Source organism: Pyrgilauda ruficollis, unplaced genomic scaffold, assembly GCF_017590135.1.
Source record: "Pyrgilauda ruficollis isolate IOZ18807 unplaced genomic scaffold, ASM1759013v1 scaffold24, whole genome shotgun sequence".
Classification (NCBI taxonomy): Eukaryota; Metazoa; Chordata; class Aves; order Passeriformes; family Passeridae; genus Pyrgilauda; species Pyrgilauda ruficollis.
The window spans coordinates 5,947,241-5,971,468 of NW_024523648.1; the positions used below are offsets into that span (position 1 = coordinate 5,947,241).

Consider the following 24,228-nt stretch of genomic DNA (forward strand, 5'->3'; position numbering starts at 1 on the left):
AGCACATCAGGTTTTAATTGGGCTGGGAAGGAAATACTGAAAAGGGAATTTGATGGGCATGCTGAATTCATTGGCAGGAAGAGGATCTGTGTGAATTAGGAAAGCGTTCTGCTTCTAAGAAAAAAATTTTCTTTAAAAATTGCAACACTGTAGCAGTGTGCATTGAAACATAGTTTAGGGTTCATTTGATTTCAGGACTAAGCATTTTATTTTGTTTATTCTCATTTTACAGGGATTGTATCCAGAATCTCATGGTATCATTGACAACAACATGTATGATGTAGACTTGAATGCGCATTTCTCACTTTCAGGGGAGGAAAAATTCAAACCTGCATGGTGGAAAGGGCAACCAGTAGGTTTGTTTTGTCATACAGTATTTATGTCCAGATTGGTTTGTGTCATATCATAAAACAACACAAAAAGGGAGTAAAATTAAAATTTGTGCAATATGCTTGCAGAAAGTACTTGATAACCTGTAGGCTTCATATTATATGTTGCCTACAAAAGAGTTTGCTTGTTATGAAAGTAAAAGGACTCTTAAAATAATAATAATTCTGAGACTTAAACTATGCACTTAATGTGGCAGTTAGTAAAAAAAGACTGAAATATTTCATCTAGTACTGGAATGGGTTTCTTGCCACAGGGAGCCACAGTAAATTTTCAGTATGATTCGATTTTGGGTATTTTTTTTGCTTGTCTTTTGATGACTTGCTACGAAATGAAATTGGTTTCCAAATTGCATCTATTTACACATATCTATTTGCAAATGTCCAGGCATTTAAAAGCAAGGAAGGGAGTAGCAAAGAGCTTCATTTATGAAAAAAAGTCAATTAGATATAACGTATGGCACATTTCATAACAACCCTGAATTGTACCTATGGTTATGGTTAATATTATTAATTTCCTAGAAATATCAAGCTCTAACAATTGTGCCAAAAAAATCCCTAAATATATGCAATATGTAGTATGAATAGTATTATGTAGTAGTTACTTAATATACATTTATATGTATTTGTCTGTGTCTGTGTGTCTATGTAATAATGTTTATAATATACTCAAATAGCCAGTTTTTGGTGCTGTTTTTATTCCTGAAGGATTCCATCAGGTTTGTAACACAACCAGAATGGCACTTTTTAAGATTAATAGAAATATGCCCTCTTATAATAAAATCATATAATTAGAATCTATATCTGAAATAGAAAAAGATACAAAACAAAATGAAACTAATATAATAGAATATTTCAGTTGGAATGGACTTACAGTTATTATCTAGTCCAGCTGCTTGACCAACTCCGGGCTACCCAAACATTAGATCACATTTTTCAAAGGTGTTGTCCAAATGCCTCGTAAACACTGACAGGCATAGGGCAGCAACAACCTCTCTAGGAGACCTGTTCCATTGTTGTATGTGTAATAAAATGTTTCCTAATGCCAAGTCTGAATATCCCTAAGGCAGCTTCTTCCAGCTTCATGATCCTGGGCTTTGCCACAGGAATAAGGATCGTGCCCATTGGCATTTCTAGAAATACCTATATGTTTTTTTCTATGCTGAGAATACTCAGGAAGTGACAACATCATGCTTAGGTAACTGTGAAAAGAGAAGGAAAAATGCATGCTTGCAGTACATATTTCTACTTTTGTGATCTGAAGTCCTCCAGTGGTGGCCGAAAATCATTTGTTTGTATCTTTATCCAAAGGTCTGGCTGACAGCAATGTCCCAAAATTTGAAAGCAGGCACCTTCTTTTGGCCAGGCTCTGATGTTCCAATTGGGGGAACATACCCCACCTTGTACACCATATACAATGGGTAAGATCTGATACAACTTGTACTAAATTCCTGCAGATTACTCCAAAAACCCAAACTGCTGTATGATAGTTGAAGGAAATGAAATAGGATTTTTAAACAAGTCTTAACAGATAAGTGCCATGTCACATTGTCCTGGTTATGCCATAGAATGACCAAACATACTTGAAAATTTCAAAATCATTGAGGGGATTCACAATGAGAAAGTCAAAGGGTATTGTATATTCTGCACTCCTAGACAGTTTAGAAGTCTTAGCCAAATGCAAAACATTAGGAGAGCATCCTGGAAATGATTAGTAGCCACTGCTAAGCTGCACCAATGATTGTCATATTTCCATGCATAAAATCAACAGCTATTATACAGCACTCTAAAAATACTTGCACTTGAGGATAAGCTGACAGATAACCTATACCCTAAGATAACAAACACAAACTAGGGAGCCATGGCAAGAGGCTATGGGAGACAAATTACTGGAGAGAGACTGCTAGATAGGGAAGAAATTGAAAGAAGAGGGGCTCTAAATTTCCTCTGGTCTTGCTTGCATGTTTGATAATGTGCACACAGCTGTCAAATCATAGTTCTTGTTGAACTATGTTGGTTTTTCTAGTTCATTCAAAAGTTGCACATGTGAAGTACCAATTGCCTTCATAGTTTTTGTGGCATTATGTTTGTTTGTTGTGGGGTTTTTTTGTTTTGTTTTTGTTTGTGTTTCTTCCAGTATGTTTGTTTTGCTACAGAAGGCATTGACATTAGTAAATTTTTTCTAGATTTTGATGATTGTGATGATTGCAGTGTACTTCCCTGATTCTTTAAAAAGATAATCTAAAGCAAGCATAGAACCATAAGTCTCTACATGTAACAGGCTTTGCAGTGATATGTAGGCTTGGTACTCAGAAAAGACCTAAGTACTGTGAGTAAATAACATACAGCTTGTGCATGACTTTGAGGGAAAGCAGAGCTATTTAATGGGTGAATTCTCTCACAGGAAACAAAGTATGATCTCACAAAGACTGATGAGGTTATTACTTACTTTTAAAATATGAAAGTCCAAGGCTTATACATGCTGGAAAGAATAAAAATTATTCTACCTTGTATTTCAGGTTTGTTTCCTCAACTTAAAATACCTTTTTTTGCATGTATTTTTAAATATATGAGTAGTTCCACCAACGGGTTTTTGTTTGCAGAATGTGAATTCTCTCATAGGAAACAAAGCATGATCTCATAAAGACTTTGATGAGGTTATTACTTACTTTTAAAATATGAAAGTCCAAGGCTTATACATGCTGGAAAGAATAAAAATTATTCTACCTTGTATTTCAGGTTTGTTTCCTCAACTTAAAATACCTTTTTTTGCATGTATTTTTAAATATATGAGTAGTTCCACCAACGGGTTTTTGTTTGCAGAATCAGGGTCCGTCTAATTTACCACTTAAAGTGACTTACATTCAATTAAAAATGAGAGTAATAAAATGAATTGCTATACCTTGTTAAAATGCATCATTCTTAGTTCCAGATCTGTGACTTTGGTATATGAGTAGAGTATGGACACTTTCTCTGTATCTAGGAAATAGAAGTGCTAGTCAGAAAGTTTTGTTGACATAATTTTTTTTTTTTTTTCCTTTTCAGGTCGATTCCATATGAAGAGAGAATTTCAGGAATACTGAAGTGGCTTGATAATGCCCAGCCTGAGAGGTAACACCTTGTAATATCTACCTGCTTTGTGAGACTATAGCTTAGAAAGGTTTTAATGCTTAGCAATTGACATTTATGTTGGTGTTTGTGAAACATGGACTCTTCCTCACCATTTTACATTATTGTTTGCTGAACTTAAGCCCGTTCTGTATCTTATCATAGCTATGATAAGACTGTGAGCACAAAAGATTAAAAAGTGAACATATATCTGAACAGGATGTACTGTTGTATGTGTTTTATTTGATGGGTGTGTCTTTTTTCTTGGTGTGTGTCCTGTAGAAAACATTCAACATTCATTTGCTAGTCTAAGTGTGTGGAAGAAAGATTTTATATGAAGGCTATTGCACAAGAAAGGTTAAATACATGAAAGTAATTGCAGTAAGTAATTCAGGATGAAAAGTAAATGTCAATGCTGATCATGGTGTTAACTTTGTGATGTGTAAAGAAATGAAATATTTTATATGACAATTTGCTTATAAAATCCTAATGTATTTGCAGTTAGGAGATGCTCTCTAGAGTCTCACTGCTTAGTCAGGAAGAGCTCTTTCACGTGGTAGTTCCATTTACATCTCAAAAAGGATTTTTTGCTCTGGTGTATGAGATCTTGAATTTTTCCAGAGAGATTTCTGATTACCTGTCAAAGACACTGGATATTGTTTCTGAAACTGTAACTTCAAAAAGAGCCCATGTTGATTAATTACAAAACTCAGAGGAAGTTGAATGATTATTCTTGCTGTATGGACTGTTATCAAAGTTTAAAGAAGTTATTTATAATTCCTTTTAAAATGTCATTTAATATTCCTTTTTTTTTTTTTTTTGGTGCCGCCTCTAAATTCTCATAATGTTCCATTCTTGTTTATTTCTAATTCAAGGCCTGATACAAAGTGTTCCCTTTAGGTGCCGCCTCTAAATTCTCATAATGTTCCATTCTTGTTTATTTCTAATTCAAGGCCTGATATATACACTTTATATATTGAAGAACCAGATTCTTCTGGACATTCATTTGGACCAGTTAGTGCTGGTGTAAGTAGTTTCTATATTTTTCTTACACTTAATTGCGCTTAAAGTGGTGTTGCACTATGAACTTAACCAGTTCATAGACCTGGAAAGGATAGTAGATAAAAAATTGCCATGACTGTTTTGTGACTTTTTGTTAAGAACTTTTGCTCGTGGTTGAGGCTAATGTTATGATTCCCACACTATGTGTGAATCAAAAGAACCGTTAACCAAACAGACTGGCACAAAATAATTTCAGATCATACCAATAGAAAAAATATTAATATTTATATTTAGACTGAACTTTAATTGTATTACTATGTGATATTTAGAAGCGTGTGGCCTGGCAAATCCTCAGAGCTGTCTTTTATTTATTCCTATACATTGTACTGCAATGTTTACTTATTTGTATCCCAAAACTATTACATTTTTACTTGCATGATGGCAAAAAGTTCAACATTTAAGGATCTGTAACTGGTTTATCTCACAGGTAATCAAAGCCTTACAGGCAGCAGATAAAGCAGTGGGGATGCTCATGGATGGACTTAAACAAAGAAACCTGCACAAATGTGTAAACCTCATTGTTTTAGCTGATCATGGTAATGTATATACTTCTTTTTTCAAGTTAACTTTACTGAGTCACTGTTTTCTTCCTGTGTGAAATATGTGGGCTTAGTAGTGTTAATCCATTTTATAAATCACTTTCCTTGACATATGGAAAAGTACTGTTTCTATGTTGTCCTTTAGGAATGGAGAGGACCTACTGCAAGCAGTTAGAATATATGACTAATTACTTCAAAGAGGTGGATTTCTACCTGTATGCTGGGCCTGCAGCTCGCATTCGAGCAAAGAATGTTCCAAAGGACTATTTTACCTGTAAGTGTGGACCAATCCTGGGATTGAGCAATCAATACAGCAGGAAATAAATAAATAAACAAAAAATTAAATAAATAAGGAAATGGATAATCAGTAGTAATCAGCAGTGTGAGCAGCTGTCTGTTTCCCTTAATTTGGCTTCAACATCCATGGAAGTTGTTTGGGATATCTTTTTTGAAGAATGACCACTTTAGATGAATTTGAAGGTTAGAAAAGATTGTTGCAGACTCTAAATTGCATTTTCTTGACATGGAAAGATGAAGTAAAGGTAGTATTTTTTTTTTTTTTTAGCTGGAATTCAGGTCTTTCGTAAGTGCATTGCTCCTCACAGATTTCTTGTGCAACATTGGCAGAGTCAGTCTTTTTGAAGTGATGAATATTTCTGTGTGTACAAAGTTACAGAGTCTGAACCTTAGCACAGTGAAATCTAAGCCTTGGTTAAGCCCTTTAGCTAGAATCTCAAAATAACAGAAAATTGAAACTATTTGAGCTAACTCTGACTTGAAATAGATACCATGCTACCAGGCTGGAAAAAAAATCCCAGAACTTTCCCAGAACCAGAGATAAAATTGTGGAAATGCTCTATTTATCGACTTCAAAGAATTTGTAAAGTATTGTAAAAGGGATAGTTGTTGCAGGTTGCAAATAAGAGCTGGGATCCCGCTGTACTTTTTATTCATATTTTATAATTGTACTTATGTTTGAAGGCACAATATTTATATGATATAAAGCAGGCTTTAATTAGTTTAAGTCATACAAAAGCAGAGTAATGACCTGAGGAAAGAATACTCATGGTTTTTCTGTGTCTCAATCTCAATAAAACTGTTGACTCATTTCCTCTAATAGTCTTAGATTTTCTGTAGGAATTTTTCTTCCATGAAGTGCTCAGATTTGCTTTTTAGAAAGTTAATGTCAAATGGTTAAACTACTCTTTCAAAATGTGCAAGATGAAAATATCAAGATAGATTGAAATTTCCTCTGTGACTGTTGCTGGAAACAAAATACAAGACAAGTTCTCTGGGTTCTGTTGAATGAAAAAAAGGTTGTACTTCAAACAGGGGTTAGATAAGAGAAAAAACCTCAGGTCTGAGGATCTGTCAGCTTTAGGGGTAGACAGTCATCACCATGGCAGTTTTCTACAGTCTGTCCTGATGTATCCAAAGTTGTAGTGTTGTAATTACTTTCACACGCACACTTAAAGGCAGTTACCATTGGAAACATAACATTCCTGCCTGTGGAAGGCTATAGTTGCCACTATCTTCACAAGCTAATAAAGAAAACCAACTTTATAGACAAAAAAGCATGTTTAAGTTTTTCCTCATGAGGCTTTGTCCTTCAGCCATTCGAATGTACATTAATTCATCTTTTCTTTTAACAGTTGACTCAGATGGAATCGTTAAAAACCTCACAGTGAGTAAATATTCTCATAACTTTTACTCATAGCTACTCGTAATAGGAATCTGAGGAAAAAACACAGTTTGTAAAAAAATGAGACTATGGTGCCAATTTAAAAAGTGTACTGACTCCAGTGTATCTTGGGAAGCAGTTCTGGAAGTTGTTCAAAGATGATGCACAAAGGTTTGCCATAGGGAGAGAAATTTTCAGAGAAAATTGTTCTGTACTTTGCTTTGAAAGAGAAAGGGCTGACTTCAGGGACAGAAACTTGGGTATATCTTCATGATAGAAGAGAATACAGCACAGACATGCTTTAGATAATAGGCATCTCTTAGCACTGGAACACAAGTGCTGCACTCAGGCTAAGCTAAAGTAACTTTTCCACACAAGAGATAATGACATTGTAGAGTACATTGCCACAAAGTGTTGTAGAGGCTGGAAATATAAGTAGAAAGGTGTGGGGGGACACACACACATTAATGCAGGACAGCACTGTAGGGGCTTTTAGACCTGATCCACAAGGAACATCTGACTTAAAAAGTCCCTGAAGCCTAGAAGAAACTAAGCAGGTATGAGAAAGAAACTTCATTCAATACTTGGCTTGTTTTTACACACTTTCTCTAAGTGTCTGATTCTAGGAATTTTGGAGGTCTGATTTGAAACAGAGTACTGGGCAAGATGGGCCTTTGGCATCAGGCAGATCCACTCTGGATCTTTTGACATATCACTGAAATAGTTGCAGTGCTTTTACATATGCTGCACCACGACAGGGCCCTGTGCTGGTAGCTCTGCTTGGAACTGAGCCGTGCTGAATGGATGTAGCACTTGCGGGCAGGTCCAAGCTTGCCTGTGTCTCCCATGTGGGCACATTTTGACAGCTGAGTTCTGAAGGATACAAACAAAGAAGTGCAGAACACAGTGCAAAAGAAAGAGAGACCAAATCTATTTCTTTTATTAAAGGGTGATGTGATAGTGCATGGTTCTTTCCTCTTTCCTTATACTCTTTTAGACAGATAATTCAGTCTCTGTCACTTTTTTGTAGTGTTCAAGATATACATTAATACATGTGGGATGAATGTGCTGGCCAAACTAAAAAAATTGTAGGACAGTTGTCTTTCTGTATTTCTTTCCTTTTACAATTTATACTGAGTTAAACATTTAAACTGCTTACTCTCAGTGTGCTGTCATAAATTTCCCTTATTTTCTTCATTGCCAGTTTGTTTTCTATTCTGTGGCTTGTCCTGTGCTAAGCAGTAGACAGGTGTTGTGGTACCGTTATAAAAATGCTCTCAGTTTGCCAAAATCCTGGGCACCCAAAGGGATATGTTTCCGATAAATCTCCACTAGAGGTCTCCCGTTAACCTGTTGAACTTGCAGGAGTAGGCTCAATGGCTGGGAATAGCTGAAGAAGCTTTCTCATTGCTACACCCCCCGCCTCGCTGTATGATGCGGAGTCTGTTGCATCAAAGAGCATCGGTATGAGGGGAATATCACAATCTGCATGTTCTCACCCTCTGCTGAAACTGCTACTGCTAATAGTTACAGAGATGTGACATCTTGTGCCTTATGGGAATAGTCTGGTACTAGGACGTGCCCTCTTTCCTTTCCTCTTCATAAATGGTTGGTGTATTTTGTCCCTGTCAAGTTATTAGAATGAGGGGTTTTTGCAGAGAAGGGAGTTGTGTGTTTTATTTTTATTGCTAATGAATGGACATAAGTCACATGCTGATTTCCTCTATTTTTCCTTTTAATTAGACCTCTTCTTCCGGGCTAGCAAACCCACTGAATCCTTATTTTTCATGTTCCTCTGTTCTTCTTTGATGACTACTGAGGCACAGTTACTCCCATGTCACATGTTAAAATCTGTATCCTGTGCAGAGCATACAATTCTAGTATTTAGAAGTGAAGATGTCAGACCAGACTCCAAGCATGGTATAGTTTGTACAGCCTGTGTGGTAAAACAGGTCCACTTCTGTGGCCTACCCAGCTTCCTAGCAGCTCTTCTTTAGCATTTTAGATATTCTAGGTTATCCCAGTGCTGGATTCCTGGTCTGGAGCTACACTTCTGAAACTTTGCCATGATGCTTGCAGCCAGCTGGAATGGCTTCTAATGGCCATATATAATTAAGTCTTTGCAGTATGTCATATGGTTATCATTAGCTCACAATTCCAAGCTCTTCCATGGCACGCCTACTAATGCAGCAGTTACATGAACTCACTAAATGAGGGTGTAAAAGCTAAGACCTTTAGCTAACAGCTGATCAAAGGACATTTACATGTCCTTCAGGCTTGCAGCTAAAACCCTAGACTGTGCTGAATTGTGTATACTTGGCTTGCTTTGTTATTTATTGAATGGTAAAGTGACAGAAGGTGGCAGAAATAAACTGCCAGGGAACTTTCTCTTGTGAAGTGTTATCTTACCAACGAGATGCCAATGGCATTAGTACGGAAATATAGACTAAAAAGTTCTACTGAGTGTCTTTAAGCCTTAGATGTACTTTTACCACAGTATCTGTGCACTTGATATACAAATTGTATGTAGTCTATTTTCAAAGAGTTCCAAAAAGGTGTTGCTTTTCCTTGTATTGCTTCTGGGGCCAAAAATGACGTCTGCAGGTCATGCGAGGAGCTATCTGTGAATAATGGGCTTTGTGCTTGCATTCCTATCACTGAGATATTTGTGATAATTTTGAATGATGGGTAGCTTTTTGAACCTGAGGCACAACTCGTGACTGGACTCTTTCCTCTCTCACAGTGCAGAAGATCCCCTCAGCACTTCAAGCCCTACCTGACCCCTGACTTGCCCAAACGATTTCACTATGCTAACAACATTCGTATCGATAAAGTTCATCTTTTGGTGGATCGACAGTGGCTGGCTGTGAGGTAACATAATTTGTGTGATTGTTGTGCTGTTTTTTTCATCCTGCTCTCATCCTTTTAATTTCCTTCACAGATGCTTCATTTCCTGTTTTGCTTTAGGCTTGTAACCTTTCCATGTTTGTTACAGTTGAAATAATCCTATGTGTAAAAAGGAAACATGGTTGTTTTGGTGAAACCAAATAACTGTCCTGGACATACAAAAAGAAATGTGCACTGAAAAAAATCTTATAATCACCCTATTTTAAACTGTGTTCAAATGTTCTTGGGCCTCTGAAAACAGGATGCCTGCACTTGACAACTGTGCATTGAATTGGTATGGAGTGACTATCTCTTTACTTTTCTATGTTAGTCACTATGTCAGAGTATTCTGATGCGTTGTTAATTCCATAACCCATCCCCACATTTTCCATGTCTCCTCACCCTTCAGAATCCGTGATGAAAATGCGCTGTCTTGTAAGGCAAAATCCCTTGCAAGTCTTATTTATATTATTCGACACAGAGGCTAACAGCAGAGTTCTCCCATTGTAAGTTTTTTGTTAAAATGCCAAAGAATATAACTAGGAATTCTTCCAAACAGATTACACTTGTTTTGCAACCTGTAGCTAGGTAAAGGCCTCAGTTCAAAAATAGCCATTTTTTCAATTTGCTTTGAAAATATTGTTTCACTGTACACTCACAGCCAGCTAGGATAATTTATTACTGTCCATAGCAATTTCTATTGGAGGAGAAACAGGTCTTCATGGAAATGAATGCTATGATGAGCCATAAATACTACAATATGATGGCAGAGTCAGTTCTCAAGGAATGATTGAGTCTGTGAGCCACAATGACTGTTACTAAGTGCTTGTATTTGTGTCAGTTTTATTTACACTCTGTGATGGTTTCTCCTTAGGGATGAAAGTTACAGATCTTGTGATGGAGGTAACCATGGCTATAACAATGAATTCAAAAGTATGGAGGTAAGATGATTTCTATTCTATTCTTGCACTTTCATATATACAAAATCATGATGTGACAGGTAAATCACCAGAATACAGAACAAAGATAGTTTTTGCAGTGCGCTTTTTCTTTTCTGGCCATAAGACATATAAACTGTAAACACATACTAGGTCCAAATATTTGTATTGCCTTTCATCGATGTGTACAAGGCCTGTTTCTTTGGGATCCTGTAGTAAAAACAGTCTGGGCTTACCTTACCTGCTTGCAGACAGGTGGACCACAGTAAACCAAGTCTACCATGTTTAGCCACTGAATTCTTTTGTTCTTTCATTCTTCCACTGAGGCACTGACCGAAAAATCTCCATAGGCTCTGGGAGCTCATCTGAGCATCTGGAAACCTGTATGCTCAAATAAACAAAATCACATTATTGCTGCTTATCTTACAAGAGTTAGTCATATCATCAGGGCAAAAAAGTAATTAGCTATACTGTGTGTTAGTATAGCCTGTGTTGCAGTTTCAGCTCATTTTTACTTCTGGTTACAGTGAAAATATTTTGAGGTCTTCAGCTTTTGGTGTCATGTATTTTCTGTGATGTGAACCTTTAACTAAGGTCAAGCATGCCACTCTAAGTCGCATATTCTGTGCCTAAGAATCAGATCCATCCGGATCTTTATAACTATTTTAAAACCAAATATCAGTGAACAGAATTATGCTGAATATTTGTATGGAAAGAAAAGGTAAATTCTGGTTACCATGGAAACCTTAATAATAGATAACCTTACAGAGGTGCCACAACTCCACAACTGATGCTTTTTTTTTTTTTTTTTTTTTTTTAGAAGAGAGCAACATGTCATCTTTCTATAATAAACTGAAAATTCCTTTTCTGTTATGGACACATAATATTATTTTAGAACAGATCCTGCTAGTCATATTTCCCATATCTCCTGGCAGACAGCTCAGGAGGCTCACAAAGCAGTAGAAACTCCTGTGAGACTGAACATAGTATCAGTGTTCTGGAACAAGCCTTGCAGGCTCCAGAAGGGCTGCCCAGCACGGCATTGTGCCGTTGGTGATACAGATGCAGGTTTCTGCTGAATGAGCCTCTGCAGTTCCCTGCTCCTTGCTTTAACCATGGCCATAGACTCTTAAGTGACCCAAAAACTTCAGAGTGCAACAGGCATTAAAAAAATACCCCAAAACCAAATAAGATTCATTATATAGTTTAAACTATGAATTTTTGCTTTGCATTTTTCTTCAAATTATGTGCAATGGCAGAAATTTGCCTTCCTTACCAGAACAATCATATACTTTTAACTTCTGTAACTGTGAAAAGACTGTATGTTGTTCCGTTGTCCCAGTTTTCATAAAGTGCAATTGAATTGGTTTTGACTTTGGATTTCTTTAGATAACTGATTTTTTATTTTTACTATTACAATCTAGGCTATATTCTTAGCATATGGCCCAAGCTTTAAAGAGAAAACAGAAGTGGATGCTTTTGAAAACATTGAAGTTTACAACCTTATGTGTGGTGAGTAGAAACAATCAAATACTTTAGATGATAATGTTCTAGTATTTTCAAATACCAGTGCTGTAAGAGCTAAAAGAAGCATGGCTAAAAATTGAGTGAATTCATTCAAAGCCAAATCACTGAAGCTGTGCTCTTAGGCTTTCTTTACAGTGCTAAGAAATTGACTTCCAGAAGTTGTTCTGTTTTGAAGGTTTTTTTCTGATTGCAGAAGAATTCCTTTAGAATCAGAGGGAACCACACCTGACGCATGGGTTTGCTGTCAAACTGATGCCTGTGAAATTGTGGATAAGAATCTTATAGAGAGTAACTGCTCTTGCTCAAGACTTAGGATGGACCATTGCAGTCCCAGCCGTGCACAATTAGGAAGCATGAGCCTCAGAAAATATCTTAAAGCATCACACAAAAATGCAACAGGCTACTAGGTTTCACAATGTGATGCACTTGCAATAGCATTTTTACTTTGCATTAAACTGTCTAATCTTGTGAATGTTGTGACAACGTATAAAACTGTACCAAGAGTACTCAAATCTATAGTTACTAAATCTTGATGCAGTGGAAGATAGCAAAGAACCTTCACACCTAGAAAATTGCAAGGTGGTTGGAATAGTTACTGTAATAGTTTAAATAATGGAATAAGCTATTTCTTCTACCTTTAAAAAATGACTAGGAAATGAGTAGATTTGGAAAGAGAATACCTTTTTAAAATACTGTTTTAGTCTTAAAACATGTTTACAAATTTCAAACCTTTCGTCAGATTTGCTGCATATAGCACCAGCAGAAAACAATGGAACTCATGGCAGCTTGAATCACCTCTTAAAGAAACCCTTTTACAATCCTTCACATCCAAAGGAAGTCTCATCTCCCTCTTCATGTCCAGTTTCCAGTCTGACTCCTGCAGATGACCTGGGATGCAACTGCACACAAGTAAATAGGAGTTTCTGGCATCTTTTAATCATCTTTGTCATGTGTGTTCTGCTTTCTTCATTTTTTTCTAAACAATGGAATAATTTTGAACGGTTCTCTTATTTTTTACAGACTTCAGTTGCATCACCAGAAGAGCTAAATGAGAGGTTAAATCTCACCACAGAAGAAAGTAAGTAGCAAAAAATGCAAAGAGCTGCAGTATTTTTAAATCTACACCAGGTTTATATTTTATGTCACTGGCTTCAGTGGGAATTTTTGCAACGTTAATTACAATTGAAAGTGAAGTAGGAAAATCAGGTCAGAAGCATATATTTTTTTTCATTTTTCCTTTTCATTTCTTTAAAAAATGCTAAGGGACTCTGTTATAGCAGCATGTATATATAGAAATAGGATCTGAACCCCATTAAAATTTTTGAAAAAGCCATAAAGATTTCAATGGTCTTGAAAAAAACTGAGCACTGTCAGGCTATATATATATAAGAGTGATATAACTCTTGCTCCTTACCCTGTATCCATAACTTTATATTTCTCTGATCAAAAATTCCCATAGATACTTCTTTCTACTTTTTTATGGGCTTTCTGGAAATTGTGGGAAACGTAATGCCTCCTCATCAAATAAGATGTAAATTTCACTCCACTGGCAAGATAAATTCAATATATTTTTGCATTGGTATGAAATTTCAAAGAAACAAGAATTTGCAAACCTGATATTGACTTTTGTGCGTTAAACATAATACGAAAACTATTTTCTACATTTTTTATTCTGCTTATAAGCCTAGAGAACCACATGACTAAGTTTACTATTGTATCTATTTGTATTTGCTAAAGTTTTAATTAACAATTTTTGTCTGCTCTCTTAACCTCTTGTGCCATTCAAAATGTTATAGAAGAATAAGTCAATAATTATTATTTAAATTTTAGTAAAGAAGGCAAGCTCATCTCATTTGCCATATGGGAGACCCAAAGTTCTTCAGAAGGAAAAGTTCTACTGCCTCCTTTCCCATCATCAGTATGTGAGTGGATACAGCTATGATATCTGGATGCCACTGTGGACTGCATACACTGTGAATAAGCCTGTAGGTTATCAAATATCTCTACTACTCTTAAATATGGGATCTAATGGATTAAAAATGTTGTCCATTCTTCAGGAGCCCTGTTTAAGGGCTGGTGGATGTCATGTGACTAAGGCACTTGTCTCAGAAGAAGTGTCTTTGATATCATTTAAAATTCAGCTATCTTAAAATAAAGTTTTGAGGAGTGGGAATGACCATTTGTTAGGGACACAAAAGATACAGGAGAGTAGAGAAGCTGGTGAGCTGGTTCTATTAAGCCTGTTCTGTAAAAGGGATATGCCTTTTACAAGAATTGTCAAGATAATTCTCCATCATGCCTGTCAGTTCCTGTGGAAAAACAGGCTGTGATTTCCCAAATCAGAAGTTTTAAGCTTTCCTATGAGTACCATAATCTTTTTCTTATTAAATACCCTCTATGCAACTCTACAAGACAGTTTGCACTAATGCATATTTCTGTGTGTTCTTTGCTCTCTGTTACGTGATATAATTTCTGAAAAATGTAATTATAGTTGAATGAACCTCTGAGCGTTCAAGGGTATGCGGATCCAGAATAAACGGAGTTTTTAGGGTCAGTAAACTAATGGACATTCATGGGCTTACTTGCCCTTATAATTTGACCCCTTTTCTAAGTTGCCTTGAGGAAATAGTTTCTATGTTGATTCTTCTGTCTGAAGAGGATTGTTATTAATGTCTATGTGATTTCTTATTTCATCAGTACAAATATGAAGAAATTATTTCAATCAAATGTGTGCTGCTAAAATGATAGAATTTCAGAAAGTTTCACTCCATACTTTCTACTGATTCTTCACTATCTTGGTTGAAGGATCATGAATCCAATCGTAAGAAGGCTAAAAGTCATTTAAACAAATGTCCATTTCAACAAGGACTGTTGATACTTCAGGTTTGAAGATCTGCCCTTAAACCTTGCAATGAAAGTGCATTACCCAATTGAAAACTAGTTAATTGTGGGTGTATTTTTTGTCTGATTTTGCTTTAAAAAGACTGAAAATAACATCAGAGCTGCAGTCTTCTTAATATTGAGCTTAGAAAAGCTCAAAAACCCAAATAACTTTTCAGACATTTTCCTTTGTTGAAAAATAAATTCTCAGTTATCAAAGAATCATAGAACTTTAAAGGGTTGGAATGGACCTTGAAGATCATTTAATCCCAATCCAGCCATGCCACGGGCAGGGACACCTCCTACAGATTGCTCAAGACCTTAACCAACCTGGCTTTGAACACTGCCAGGGTTGGGACATCGACAACCTCCCCAGGCAACTTGTTCCAGCATCTCACAACCCTCACATGAAAAAAATTCTTCCTAACATCTAACCTAAATTTCCCCTCTTTCAATTTGTACCCATTGCTCCTTGTCTTATCATGACAGTTCTTGACAAACAGTCCCTCTCTGGCTTTCCTGTAGGACCCTTCAGATACTGGAAGTGTATAAAGAAAGTTATTGCTCAACTTAACATCTGAATTAAGAGAAATACATATTTTTCAGGAGTTTCTTATAGCAGTGTATGCAACATTGTGGGAAGCAGTGAATGACTGAGAGTGGAGGATTGGAGGATATAGGTCACAGCAGACTCTAATACAGTGATGTATGTTTTCTGTAGAAAGAACAGGAAATCATAAATCATCTGTAATAGTGACAGAGGCACAACAGTGAAAGGCTCTGAGTGTAAGAGCTCACACACTGACTTACCTTGCACAGTAACCTGACATTATGATTTTTTTATTGCGTGTGCTAATCAAGAGGAATAGGCTTTGTAAATTGTAACACCTGTGGAAGGACAGAGGGATAGAGCTAAGGCCTTTGATAGTGAGGTTTGACTGCAATAATTGGGAATGACAGAAACTTGCCCTTTCTACAGAATTTTTATTGTACCCTGGGTTAATTAGTTTGGATGCAGCCTGTGCAATGCTTTGCACAATTTGTAAGCTGGGGTATATCTCATCATTATGTAGCTGTAAAGAAGTGCTCAAATATTAAACTAGGTAATGCAGGCTGGACTTTTGCTAGATTTGTGTAATTTGGAAGTTTTGAAACTGGATGAATAACATACACTTGCAGATCTTAAATAAAAGATATTTTGATTGATAAATTGATTGATAAAAGGCATTTTGATTACTTATTATTCTCAGGAATAAGGAAAATTTAAGATTGAAGGACATTAGTTTTCTCGAGGTTTTATACTCATCCACCAGGGAGGAAGGCATATTTTCTTGCAAAAAAGACTGAATTTGACATAGGAGAGCATAGCAGATGCTTAAATTCTGTCATGAAATGCAAATAACTCTTGCTTCTTGATATAAATTACTGGCTCATCAAAAATTAATAAATGGCATTGAAAAGGACAATTCATGATGTGATAGGCACAGCCAATTTTTAGTTTTAACTGCTTTCTTCAGGAGACATTATGGTTCTTTGACCTGAAATAGAAGGAACCAAATTGGTGATAAATGTTTTTTTGTTTTTTGGTTGGTTGGTTGTATTTTTTTGACACATGAGCTGCTCAGGAGTCAAAGGAACATTTTCTCTTTTATATTTCATTCCATGTGGTATATATGTATTCCATTATTATACAACCTGATCATAATATGGCATCTACTTGAATTTTGATAAAAGTAACTAAAGAAATAATATCAAGGAGTACAAAGAGGCAAAAGAAGAATATATCAGTTCTTTATTTTTCCTTGGTTTTAATTGATCAAAACAAACAACGTACTGAAAACCAAATTAGATGTTTAACTTCTGTTTATAAAGGTATAATGCAAAATATATTCTAGTCTTATCAAAATTAAAATAAGTTACATGTAAATGAGGATGAAAAAAAGTTAAACACAAAAAAAGAATATTCAGATGATTTAATGTTATTGCTAAACTATGAAAAAGTGTGTAGAAAAGGTTATAGAAAAAAAAAGTGAATATTATAGAAAGAAATATAGTAATCAGAATCACTTTTGGCCAGATCTTAGCATGTTAACATATTTTGGTGAAGCTACTAAAGCCAGTAAAATGTTCAAAATTTACTGTGGATTTCTTTATCTGTAACTCTTCAGCAGCACAGATTCTTATGGAGACTGCATCCTTAGATGCCAAGATGAGGTGATAGTGTCATTTTTATATACTAGCTGCTTTCCAGGAGGATGTGACATCGACTTTGTGTTTCCAGAAATATGTAAAAGTGACGAATGAGTCAAATGTGAAATCTGTTTTTGCCTAAGGTGTAACCTTATTTTGCTGCTACAGTTTTACACGGTACATACGGATTTCCCTGAATTACCTAAAAACAGAAGTGGAAGAAAAACACTACCCAGAAAACATTAGTGTGTATTACTTGCATTGACCTGATTCACTACGAAAATAGGAGAAGATTCAATGAAGTCCATTCTAGAAAGTTAAAACCATACAAAGCACTGGCTTAGCCACAGCCGTGGGTGTAAGATTTTTTTTCCTTTTCACAGGAAAACACATCTCCTCTTCCTCCCACTGTTTCAGACTGTCTGCGGCCTGATGTTAGAATCCCTGCTGCTTGGAGCCAAAATTGTTCCGACTACCCAGAAGGGCTGACCTTGACCCACAGTTTCCTTTATCCTCCCAGTGAGTGTGGTTCTTTTTATAGAGACCTTAGAAAGTCTTAATCAGCTGGATGTGGGTTTATGTTTAAACATATACCCAAACACCAAAACAAACTTCTTTGGATCAGCATGTTGGGCAGAAAAAGGTTTCCAGTGTTTGCAGACTGACCAAAAGTAGGGCAGTCACTACTTGTATCTAAATATTTTTGGTTTAGAATATTTAAGGGTTTTTTTAAAACATGTGACAACTTGAATGTGATGAAAGCTGGTTGGAATGATGTAAAGGGCTGGAAGGAAAGGCTGTCCCTCTTCCTCTGCATAAATATTCGTTTCCTATTTTCAGATTTGGTAAATATTATTTATTGAGTAGATTTCTTGGACAAATTTGGGGATATGTTTGCAGTAGGATCATACACTCATGCTCAAATGTAACATGTAATTGAACTACTTGTACCTACAATTTATAGTGACATATGAATCAATTGGTCTTCGTATAGTATTCCGTTCACTTATATTTTGATCTTTTTATATAGACTACAATTCATCTGATCTTGAACAGTATGATGCCTTACTCACCAGCAATATTGTTCCCATGTATAAAGCTTTCAAAGGTAGGATGCAAAATTTGGACTTATTATGATTAATTTTCTATAATTATTGTTCTGGATTTGATAAAGCTATAACAAAATGTTAAAACATTAATGCATGGCCTGCTGTATATCCAGATGTTGTGAAAATATACTTAAAACATTTTAGGAGTAGATGTTTGAAAATTTATAGCACAATTATAAGCTTTTTTTTGTGGTGTTTTTGTGGGTTTTTTTTTTTTTTTTTTTTTCCTTTGTATAGTCCTATCTGGATTCTGTTTATCCCTGCTTACCTGTTTGCTTTTCAATTTGCTCTTCATCTCCTCTGGGCTGTCCTAACATAAAACACTAGTTATGAAACTCTCATTACCTTGGGAATATGCTCTAGGTGAATGAAAATGGCACTTTTTCTTTTTTCAAAATCTGAAGAGAAAACCTCAATAATATTAATCTTGCAATACTATTTCTGTAATAGATGTTTTTATTATGCAAGAGTGGTAAGCTCTTCCCACCCAGCCTAACTCACATTTGTTTGTAATCATTGATAAGAAATTTTCTATAGCTGCTTATGATCCTGTTTTACTCTTAGGCCTAGGCTAATTTTCTTAGAAAATGCATAAAAAGAGGAATTGTGTAAGAAAAAAATTGGAAAAAACACAATTATGTAACTACCTTTCTAATACATTCAGACCTCATTTATTCATTCACTCATATAAAAACCAGAGATACAGAAGACCTAAGTGTCTTTAATCTTCCAAGTAAATCACGGACTGTGACAAACCCAGTTTTTCAAGGAAAACAACAAGAAGTTTCTATAGACCATAAACAACAGGTAATTCAATAGGAGATTCCCTCAATGCACCAAACCCATAAAGGTTTTTTGCCATGCCAGTTGTAAATATTTGAATAATCTCACTATCTTATATCCTACAAATTGTATTTTCTTGATTGACATCTGTGAAATAAGCCAAATTGTCTAGTGATGTTTGGTACGAGCTCTTTACAGTTAAACTAACACCCAGGTGGTGAGTATTCCTCTCCCAAAACCATTTTGTCAGTTCCTACTATTTGTAACACTGCAGGTACAGACACATCAGCCAGAAATTAATGACCTCTCAGCTGTAGGTTTGTAGCTTCAGCTTTAGATCAAATAAATATACACTCCAGTAGTGCAATTTGCCTTGCACGACTATAATAGCATTTACAGCATGTCTTTCAGTGGCAAGTGGGAGTATGCCCCTTCTAATGAAATCCAAATTTTATGCAACAAAGAGTTGATTTTATGGGCAGTTTAGTTCTGAACTTTTTTTTATTAATCTACAGTGAAAACACAAATACGCTACTTTTCTTCAGTGGTGAAATTACTTTAAATTGATATTAATTTTGCTTTTATTTTCTTTTTATGACAGACATATGGGACTATTTCCACAATGTGCTTCTTCAGAAGTATGCTAGAGAAAGGAATGGGGTAAACGTTGTCAGTGGACCAGTGTTCGATTACAATTATGATGGCCATTTTGATAGCCCTGATGAAATTAAGCAGTAAGTACATGGAAAAGCCAGAAGTCAAACTCTATATGACTTCCACTGTATTTCCACACAAAAACCCCCTATTTTTTAAAAAGACTAAGAAACAAGTATCATGGAGAATGCAGTATTCTCTTTATAATCCTACATCCACTATTACTCATACAACAGGAAATGCTCTTGCAAACAGATACAGTCCCATGGAAGTTGGAGTTCAAGTAAAGAGTAAAAAAGCTGTACAATTACATGTGTATCTCTATACACATGCACAGGTACAGACTAGTAATTAGTCTCTAGTAATTAGTTTCCAAGGTGATGCCTAGATTTTAGGTTTTGGGCCTCTGCATCATAAATGCTGGGGGAATATGACATTTAAACCGGCAGAAGACATGCTTAAGCATGCTTTTCTCACTTTGATGTTGTGCTCACTCACCTGTCTGTTGTTTCTTCCTATTGTCTCAAACTGATGTATTTCCTCAAAGGTCAGATTTGTGTGTTTGCCTTCACTGAATCACATAACTGGAAATGCAAAATGTAACATTCCTGAGTTATACCTTTGCATAACTATGGCTTACACAGCTTACTGCAACATCTGATATCTTTACATGTAAATTATAAAGACCAATTATTTATGTCAGTGAATAAGGATACAAGGAAATAAAAACAGAATTAGAAAAACTTAGATTAGGGAAAATACCTTGTGAGACTAAGAACATTTATGGAGTAGAAAGGTGCTGGGAAATCTGCACAGCTGAAGCTATCACTGGAGATGTTTTATTCAGGCTAGACTTGACCACATCTGTTAAAAATGGTTTGAGAATGGGAAAATCAGCCTGCCACGTAGTAGGACGCTGGAAGGGAGGGGAGACTACAACTTCCTTCCAAGCAGAATGCTGTAATACCCAGCTGACCACATAATGCTGCCTCCAGTTTGCAATAAGCATGTTTTAGTCAGCATGGTTAGGCAGTCATGCAAAGCAGTATAATAATTCAGTGATAGTGTTTTGTTCAATACTGAACAAAAAAAGCCTGGGAATCATTCAGCTCTTTATACACAAGTGAGCAGGTTTGCAGAATAGTCAGGAAAGACCAGCAAAGACATTTTCAACCGAGTATCCTAAACTGGTTTCTACAGCACACAGCCACAAATCACTGTTTTGGCATTTCTCAATGGCAAGGAGTCAGAAGTTAATTTTCTCATCGCTCTCCTCCAATTCAAGTGGTTGAAATTCTTTGTATAATGAAGGGCAAATATGATGCTCTATTCTGACTCTTCCAGGTGTAGAAATCTCTGGCTCTGGCAAAATAGAGTATTGACCATGTTAAGCAGTCCTGTTTCACTGGGACTGCTTGTAGCACTCAGAGTAATCCATGTATGTTTGGCTGTTCATAAAATAAATGGTGAGGCTGTGTATCCCATCAGGTATTTTTTTCAATTACAAAAGAAATTTAAGTCATATAGTATTGAAAGATATATATTGAGATAATCCTATAAATTTCTAATTGTATCAGTTGTGTTAATACTTGATATCTCAAAAAATGCCTTAAGTAATGTTTGTTTTGTAGGTATGTAAACAATACAAAAATCCCTGTCCCAACCCATTACTATGTGGTTCTGACAAGCTGCAAGAACATATCCTACACTCCACTGAACTGTCAGGGGTCCTTGGATGCTTTGTCTTTTATCATTCCTCATCGACCTGACAACACTGAAAGCTGTGCTGTAAGTATAGTTCTACGTTCCTGTGTTCCGATGAACGTTGGGAACTGATTCCCATTGGAATCTAGTCATCCAGAGAATCTTTATCAGTCTGTGGAATTAACTCATTCCCCATGAGCTGGGAGTGAGCTGAGAGTTAAAGCAATCACCAGAAGAGCAAGGAGCACCAGGAGAGGTAGCTGGAAACTAATGAGCTGATAGGAAGCAAGGAAGAAGAAAGGAAGGTAAGATAAGAGAACAGGGAAATGCTGTCACCTGAGAAGGGCTGAGAACAGCAGCACAGGCAACAGGGAGATGAGATATCTTTATGGAAGACTGCAGGATAAACTTACTTCAGAGGCATCAGAGGACTCTGAGTATTATTCCCTTCAGTTGCTAGAAAATTCCTTCAGTTGCTTATTCCACCTCCATGAGAAATTAGACAGCAGGCATTTGGATGGTCCTGCAGTTAAAATTCATACTTGAATTAAATTAAATCTCTGCTTAGCACTAACAGTGTGAATCTTATGCCTCGTAGCAAACAAAATACATGATCTGAGTGTAATATGTATTGTTGAGGCAGCTGAGTGTATATTCCACAAACTTTGGTTTGCACAAGGCTCCTAAACTCAATGTATATATATTGCACAAGTACAGCTGCACAGACTTAAACTGGTCTTCACAGACAGATTTTAGTTTATTTATAACTTTGAACTCATAACTCCAGACAGGTGCAAGCTTGCCCTACTTGGAAACAACTTCTGTGTCTCCCCATTTGTAGTGTGGATAATCCATAACTTCCCAGTGAGATCTTTTAGTAGTTGAGGGTTGACTAATGATTAGCATGAATTAGTCATTATAGTTTAGAAATTGACTGTAATTTCTAAAGTTTAGCAATAAATCCCAAATCTTCTCATTTTATATTCATCATGTTTGGCAGTAACATAAATTTAATGAATCATTTGCCTCAGAAGCAAATATTGTTAATGAAAAAGCAAATTACCAGCTGTTTGCAAAACATCCCTTGTAGTGAAAGAACAGAAAATAACATTTTGGATTGATTACTGGTTACATTTCCGTTGTTTTCCCCGTCTAACCAGCAATTCTTGCTGTCCAGCAATCAAGACTGAGCTGCTGTAAAGACTTTTTGTGAGTTGTCAGGTGCCTGTTTCTTGACTGGCCTGAGCAGTGCAGCTAATTTGTGCTGTAACTAAAACCATCCTTATGTGTGTGCTTGAAATGTGACTCATGCATTTTGTAGTTAAAAGTCACAATTGCCATGTCAGCACAATTCTTCTTGTCTGTTACTTTGGAAGTGGAGAGGTGGGTAGAAGAGGCATCCTGTGATTCTGTTTAAATGAGATCCCTAAAAGCAAGACTGTAAAGATACCTAGGAAAGCCTGAAAGAAGTATTGCCAACTGGAGGCCTTTAGTCTGTCAGACCAGGTCAAACACTGGCAATTGCCTAACACTGCCACCGAACAACAGAGGGCATTTTATGAGTTTGAGCATTGTTCTTGTTTGTTTTCACAGGAAAATAAGACACTTTCTGAATGGGTTGAAGAAAGAGTTCAGGCTCATTCTGCACGTGTTCGGGATGTGGAGTTGCTAGCTGGGCTTGACTTTTACCAGGAAAGAAATGAACCCGTCTCCGAGATCTTGCGGCTAAAGACATTTCTGCCAATATTTGAGACTGAAAGTAACTGATTATCTTTGGAAAAGGGGTCAGTGCTTGGAAGAAAGGTGAAATCACTGAAATTTTCTATTTCCTTGCTTAAGCATGTGGGAGTATTTTTCAAATTTGTGTTTTTCAGTCAAGTGTTTTGTGCCAATACAATTTGAATAAAAATGATACATAAAATTTTCTAAAGTGAACTAAATCATCATTGTTGAGCCAGGCTTTCAAAATACAGAATATATTTTTATTATGTAAAAACTAATATATTATGTTACTATAAAAATACATGAAATATTATATGTGATATTATATATACAATAGTAGTAGTAGTAATGATTGAAAAAAATACAAAAGGAACATATTTTATACTACAGAGACACCAGAACTGTAAATTGTATATAAAATACTTCTACAATGGAGCTGAAAAATAAAACACTTTGAGAGGAGTGTGTGTGTTTTTTCCCTTGTGTTTATCAAAGAGGTTATGGTTCTCTAACACAAGCACATCTTGAAGTGTTCTGAATTTCTCTTTCTCACCTATTAATTCACACAGAAACGTATTCTGACTCACAAAAAGTTTGTATGTAGTGCAAGCAATCATCACCTGTGTTTTCCACTTGGGTTAATTCATTATGCTAGTAACAAGTGAAGTGAAGTGAATGAGTGATATTCTTGAACCATTCAAAAATATTAAAACATTCTGAACATGAAGAGGTAAAAGAAATGCTCTACACAGAAGAATTTTGTCTTGATATTTACCTGTATGTGTAATGGTTTCCAAATGCCTGGTGCTAATAAAATGTTTGTGTCTATTTTTAAATAGTTAAACTTGAGATTAGAGCACAAAATTAGTAGTAACATCCAAAACAAATAGTCACTCTTTCTGTAGAGACTTTGTAAACAGATACTTTGTGTACTGTGCTGTACACAAATAATTGCTGAGGACAGGTAAGTAGGACAAGACAGTTGAAATTTCCAGATTATGCTAATACAAAAATGTCACCCATAATAGAGTGTTGAGATGAGCTACTCCACTACAAATG

At 36.0% G+C, this 24,228-nt stretch overlaps 1 protein-coding gene across 1 annotated transcript in view; it reads left to right on the forward strand.

The window, feature by feature from the left end:
- ENPP3 (ectonucleotide pyrophosphatase/phosphodiesterase 3) overlaps positions 1 to 23,621 on the forward strand; it is a 36,411-nt gene extending 12,790 nt beyond the window's left edge. The window contains exons 8-25 of the mRNA XM_041469871.1: positions 233 to 352; positions 1,698 to 1,807; positions 3,432 to 3,497; positions 4,448 to 4,520; positions 4,984 to 5,092; positions 5,241 to 5,369; positions 6,748 to 6,779; positions 9,520 to 9,647; positions 10,537 to 10,603; positions 12,025 to 12,112; positions 12,867 to 13,036; positions 13,148 to 13,205; positions 13,958 to 14,112; positions 17,581 to 17,716; positions 18,228 to 18,305; positions 19,691 to 19,823; positions 21,375 to 21,531; positions 23,041 to 23,621. Of these exons, the coding sequence (XP_041325805.1) occupies positions 233 to 352; positions 1,698 to 1,807; positions 3,432 to 3,497; positions 4,448 to 4,520; positions 4,984 to 5,092; positions 5,241 to 5,369; positions 6,748 to 6,779; positions 9,520 to 9,647; positions 10,537 to 10,603; positions 12,025 to 12,112; positions 12,867 to 13,036; positions 13,148 to 13,205; positions 13,958 to 14,112; positions 17,581 to 17,716; positions 18,228 to 18,305; positions 19,691 to 19,823; positions 21,375 to 21,531; positions 23,041 to 23,214 (1,983 nt within the window). The 3' untranslated portion in view covers positions 23,215 to 23,621. The remainder of the gene's footprint in view (positions 1 to 232; positions 353 to 1,697; positions 1,808 to 3,431; positions 3,498 to 4,447; positions 4,521 to 4,983; positions 5,093 to 5,240; positions 5,370 to 6,747; positions 6,780 to 9,519; positions 9,648 to 10,536; positions 10,604 to 12,024; positions 12,113 to 12,866; positions 13,037 to 13,147; positions 13,206 to 13,957; positions 14,113 to 17,580; positions 17,717 to 18,227; positions 18,306 to 19,690; positions 19,824 to 21,374; positions 21,532 to 23,040) is intronic.
- Positions 23,622 to 24,228: the final 607 nt, after the last annotated feature.